The 5,273-nt window shown below is 38.1% G+C and overlaps 2 protein-coding genes across 5 annotated transcripts; one reads left to right on the top strand and one right to left on the bottom strand.

Moving 5' to 3' along the window:
- Positions 276-2,666, top strand: LOC18613830 (uncharacterized protein C24B11.05). Of its 4 annotated transcripts, none has more exons than XM_007051267.2 (8): positions 276-406; positions 852-917; positions 1,054-1,119; positions 1,209-1,306; positions 1,425-1,550; positions 1,657-1,950; positions 2,055-2,120; positions 2,291-2,666. In XM_007051267.2, the coding sequence occupies exons 2-8, from the start codon at positions 860-862 to the stop codon at positions 2,441-2,443; spliced, it is 861 nt and encodes a 286-aa protein (XP_007051329.2). In that variant the 5' UTR covers positions 276-406; positions 852-859; the 3' UTR covers positions 2,444-2,666. The 4 variants fall into 4 exon arrangements, with proteins under 4 accessions (XP_007051329.2, XP_017969313.1, XP_017969312.1 ...); XM_018113824.1 differs by lacking the exon at positions 276-406 and adding an exon at positions 464-592; XM_018113823.1 differs by lacking the exon at positions 276-406 and adding an exon at positions 616-673.
- Positions 2,628-4,828, bottom strand: LOC18613831 (peptidyl-prolyl cis-trans isomerase). The gene is made up of 7 exons (XM_007051268.2): positions 4,641-4,828; positions 4,358-4,552; positions 4,083-4,224; positions 3,883-3,971; positions 3,725-3,779; positions 3,487-3,572; positions 2,628-2,990 (listed from the first exon to the last, which is right to left on the bottom strand). Exons 1-7 carry the CDS (start codon positions 4,692-4,694, stop codon positions 2,835-2,837), a joined length of 777 nt encoding a protein of 258 aa, XP_007051330.2. The 5' UTR covers positions 4,695-4,828; the 3' UTR covers positions 2,628-2,834.

Below are 5,273 nucleotides of genomic sequence, written 5' to 3' on the forward strand. Positions count from 1 at the left end.
ACATTTACAAAGATAAGTGGTGGCCATCATGCATCGGAACACATGGTATTCTTTTTATTTGGGGACCAACATCAATATTCTCTGTACAAAAAAAGTTGGGGTGACAAGAGTTCTTCTTAAAGCAGCTTACAGTACAATCACTGGAAAATGACAGGTAACAAAAAGCAGGACGACTTTGGCAATTCCGAATCATACATTTTTCTTTTAGTTGGCACGTAATTCCTGATCATATTAAAACAAAGAAAAATATAGTCACCACCTCAGCCATTTCAGCGTCCTTTCAACACGTCTATACGTCATTCAACTGGGATGGGGTCATCCTTCCTTGAGTTCGTATAAATAGGCCCCATCAGCCACTACTCCGATCGTGCATCGGAGCTGTTTTATTTTCATTCTACTGGTTTAGGTATTTGTTTAACGATGGCGCTATGATTTTTTTAATGTTTTCTTGTTGATTTGTTTTCTTCTATACAGTGTTTAAGACTGTTCTCTCTCGGATTATGTGGTTAATATTGATGGGGTTGCCTTGCTTTCATCACAAATTTAAGTGGAATTTGTTGAATATGCTGTCATTTTGAAAACCAAGAAAAAGGTTGTCTCGTCTATGTCATTAAGCTCCAAGCTCCAAGCTCTAAGATCTTAGCCTTTGCTCTTCCATAGCTCCTCTTGATGGGTTCATTACGTCTCTCTCAGTTTCTTGAATCTCATTTCATCACTTTATTTTCTTGAAGACAATCTCCCCATGTTTTAATCTGTTAACAATTTGGAAACCAAATCGGACTTTAATGCTAAAGTGCTTATAAGTGCAGGGTTAAGATTATCCTGGCAGTATCTGATGAACTTTTTTACAGATACATTCATGAAGATGGACGCTGTTGGGAGAGCCACTGGAACTAAATATGAATGCTTGCTCTTTGGTATGTTATAGCACGATTAATCTCTCCATTAAGAACAGAATCATGTGATATATCTAGCTGCTTTTGCTCAACCCTCCCCTGTTTTAAGGCATCTAGAATTATTTCTGATTTATGAGGTTTCAATTATGATTTACAGACATGGATGATACTCTATACCCCTTAAGCACAGGTGTCAACTTGGCTTGCCGCAAGAACATAGAAGGTATGACCCTAAAAAGCAAACATGATTACTTCAGATTTTTTTTTGGGCCATAATCATGTTATAAGCAATTTGACTTGTTTTAATTGCAGAATTTATGCTGCAATACGTGAATATTGAAGAAAGTGAAGTACCAAGAATGTGCTTGGAATTATACAGGGAATATGGAACAACAATGGCTGGTTTAAAGGTGAATGAGAGTTTATCTTGCCCTAAATTCCCTGCTCCTGTTAGTTTATTATTTTTGGGTCCCCGTTTCTGACAAAAATATGCATCTGAAAAGTTGAGTTACAAATGCCCACTTTCAGGCTCTTGGTTATGAATTTGACAACGACGAGTTTCACGCGTATGTTCATGGAAGATTGCCATACGAAACACTGAGGCCTGATCCGGTGTTAAGAAACCTTCTGCTTTCCATGCCCCAGCGGAAAATAGTAAGTGAAGACTGTGAAGTTGAATTCCTTCTAGCTGATCGAAATAAAGTTCACTAAAAAACATACTGCATCTTGGCTGTTCTAAGATGTCTCGTGATGCTTTCAGATCTTCACGAATGCTGATAAGGCACATGCAAGTCAAGTTCTTAAAAGGTTGGGCTTGGAAGATTGCTTTGAAGGAATCATCTGCTTTGAAACTCTTAACCCTCCTCTTGAACCAGCTGATTTCATGGATGCGCTGGATGATAATCAAGTTCTGGCAGGAGCAGACCTAGAGCCCAACACCGCTGACAGAACTGATGCCAGCTGTGTCAATTCCAACTCACCAATTCTCTGTAAACCCTCACTGGAAGCTTTTGAAGCTGCCATTCGGATTGCGAATGTCAATCCAAAGAAAACGGTAAAGACTCAATCCTTCTTGAATTTGTACAAATTTTGGCCTCTACCCCTTTTAAAACTATGTAAATGATTCATGGATTCCCCATCATTTTTTTATTTTTTCAGATTTTCTTTGATGATAGTGCTCGAAACATCGGGAGTGGAAAAGCAGCAGGGCTTCACACAGTTATAGTAAGCTGCCTTTCGTTTTTGTATGGCATTCACAGCATCTAAAAACCTGCCGGAACAATTAGCTTGAATGGCTAAACATAAACAAGCAAAAGCATAAAGCATTGGTTCTATTTGCTACCATTAACACTCAGCGTTCAGTTTTAGCTAACATTGGAGAATACTGATGGCAGGTGGGGAGCTCGGTACTGGTGCCTGGTGCAGACTATGCCTTGAGTAGCATCCACAATATCAAAGAAGCAATACCTGAGATATGCGAAGGTGAAGAGGAGCAGATGGAGCAAGTTATCCAATCTGCTGCAGTTGAAACTGTCGTCCTTGCATAGAAAGTTGAAAATTCCTGGTTTTGAAGGGAGGCTATCCTTGTTATATTATGTACATGGGAAGTATTCATGTTAAGCTTACTATATAAATGACCGAAGCTCTGTAATATCCACATGTACTTAGAATGTAAGATATGTATCTTTATGATTCATGTACTTAACTAAATTTATGGCAATGAAGGCAATGGAGAGAAATAGATTGAAATTAATAAAATAAGATGCTACATTAAGAGAAGAATTTTCATGGGATCTGCAAGCTTTATTGCCCTAAAAAATGAGAATCACAATAGCAAACCCCTGCCAAGAGCTTACAGAGTATCATCCAAAATTCTCTCAGCTACAATGAATGCTGATTCTTATACATGATTTTCATGCTTGTTACATGAACAGCATATCAGCCGTCCAGTGGTAGCTCCCCACAGTTAACAATTCTGCAGGGCACCCGAGGGCTGTCTGACCTGCTTGTCTCTTGAGATTCTAGTTTGCGCACAACATCCATTCCATCAACAACATGTCCAAAAACAACATGTCGATTGTCCAGCCATGGAGTCTGTAAAACACAAAAACACAACATTACATGTAAAGTTTGAACCAAATAACCAACTTAAGCTAACAAAATTGTGTGTATGAATATTTAAGCTCTCCAAGAATAAAAAGTAGCACTCGAGCATTTGGCTCATTGATTGGTACATGATTCCCTGCCTAGAGAGAAGGATTTGAATTCCCCTTCCCTCAATTAAAAAAAAAAAAGTAAGTGATTTGGGCAGCATGATTGATTAGCAAGACATATCAGCAGCGCACAGTCAGCATTAAGCTATAAGCAGATAATGCACACATAAGTCAGAATCCAATCCAAAAGGTTATACTAATAAGATATAATCCCAATCACAGAGCAAGAGTAGTTCTAGTAGACGTTCATACCTTTTTGGTTATCAAAAATGACCATAAAAGCACAACTTCCAACAAATATAATGGATTTCAAATTGGAATAGTGCAACCAGATACATCATCTACAAAAAAGAATAAGGCAGCCGCAGCTAGATCACCTTTACAGTGCAAATGAAGAATTGGCTCCCATTGGTATCAGGACCTGCATTGGCCATGCTTAATACTCCAGGTCCAACATGCTTCACTGCAGCCAACAACCTCAAATATCAGTACACTCTAGCACTCATTACGATATCCCATAACCTAACAGCCCCAATATAAACTCCAAAATTTTTGAACAAAAAGATGCGAAGTGCATAATTTTTGCACGCTCTTTATTATTACAGCACAACTTACAGTCAAAATTCTCATCTTCAAACCTGGACCCATAAATACTTCGTCCTCCAGTTCCCTGCAGCCAGAAAATGAACCAGTTTTCTGCTTAGCAATGAGAAGTATTTTTAAAAGGTATATACCTTTAGAAAGTATTGAGACGAAAGCAAGAGAGAGTTTACATTTCCGTTTGTAAAATCACCTCCCTGGATCATGAAATCTTTAATAATTCGATGGAAGGAACATCCTTTGTAACCATACCCTTTCTCTCCTGCAACAACAACATCAACAAAAAATATGTTGATCTAATGAACATAGTTCCGGGAAGATAAGAATAAAACTGGTTTGAAAGAGTGAATATAGAAGTCTAGGCATAGCTTGCCTGTGCAGAGGGCACGGAAGTTCTCAACAGTTCTTGGAACAACATCCCCAAAAAGGCCCATCACAATTCTACCAACAGGTTCACCTCCAACTTCAACATCAAAGAAGCACTTGGTTGTCACTTTTGATTGCAACGCTACTTCCTAAATTAAATCCAAACATGTGTAAGAAGCTGAACAGTGAACACTGAACCAAATGTAAACCAACAGAGCTCAAATTGCACATTTCAGATGTATTACTTTTCCATTTTACAGAAACTAATGATAAAGTACTTACATTTGCGATCGAGTTGCAAACCATTCTCCGGTATTTAAAGGAAGGAGATTTAGAAAGTTGGGTAACAGGGAAACATGTTGAATAGTTTAATTTCGATGTTAAGGCTCTTCCAGGCGAGATCAAAGTTTGACTCTGGGAGTAACCTGACCGCGAATTTATCATAAGCGGCCTATGCACGTTTGAAATATCTTGACCCTGTAGGAATGAAAGGAAAATGCAGGACAAGTCAAACACTTCAATGGGAGAAAATCGAAGTAGGAAAAACTTTCCCAGCAAAACTGACCTGGAAAGTTAGGCGAGGGATATGGACCATCTGCAATGAGAAGCCGCAGGCCATTTTACTGTGGTTGAATGGTGAAAAGAGTCCTCTGATATTGGGGCGTCTAGTAAGAAAAGAAAGTGTATTTCGATAAGGCTGTCACTCTCTCTCCCTCGGTCTCGAGTGCAGAAACAGAGAGATATACAGTCTGGTGGTTGGGAATGGGTTGGTATTGTGGTTAACGCGCGGCTCGATTTCCACATCGTTTTCACCGGCGCGATTCTCAAAATATCCGCCTCACGGCCCACACCCAGCTTCATTTTTCTTGGTTTTGGGCTGGGCCCATGAGCTCTTACAAAAAAATAAAAGGCCTCAATCTAAGAGATATAAGGCCTTTTATTTATATATTCAAATGTACCGCTGATTATGTTATATATTGTGGCACTATATTTTATATATATATAAATAAAATATGAAATTAATATATATTAATAAAGATAATTATTTAAAAATAAAAGATGAATCAAAATATCATTTACAAATTACATTGTAATGTGTAAAGATAAATTTTTAAAAATGAAAAGATATTGTGATAATGCATCAAACTTATTCAAAATGAACTTGTTTATCAAACTTGCACTTGTTTGATCCTTTGCA

Source organism: Theobroma cacao, chromosome 1 (genome assembly GCF_000208745.1).
Source record: "Theobroma cacao cultivar B97-61/B2 chromosome 1, Criollo_cocoa_genome_V2, whole genome shotgun sequence".
Classification (NCBI taxonomy): domain Eukaryota; kingdom Viridiplantae; phylum Streptophyta; class Magnoliopsida; order Malvales; family Malvaceae; genus Theobroma; species Theobroma cacao.

Bases quoted from the DNA above. Each gene is read 5' to 3' on its own strand.
- LOC18613830 (XM_018113822.1), top strand. The intron at 918-1,053 runs GTATGTTATAGC...TATGATTTACAG, and splicing joins ATATGAATGCTTGCTCTTTG to ACATGGATGATACTCTATAC. The intron at 1,307-1,424 runs GTGAATGAGAGT...GCCCACTTTCAG, and splicing joins CAACAATGGCTGGTTTAAAG to GCTCTTGGTTATGAATTTGA.
- LOC18613831 (XM_007051268.2), bottom strand. From the start codon at position 4,694: ATGGCCTGCGGCTTCTCATTGCAGATGGTCCATATCCCTCGCCTAACT. The intron at 3,573-3,724 runs GTAAGTTGTGCT...TGTTGGCTGCAG, and splicing joins TGAAGATGAGAATTTTGACT to TGAAGCATGTTGGACCTGGA. The intron at 2,991-3,486 runs GTGATCTAGCTG...TGTGTTTTACAG, and splicing joins TCTTCATTTGCACTGTAAAG to ACTCCATGGCTGGACAATCG.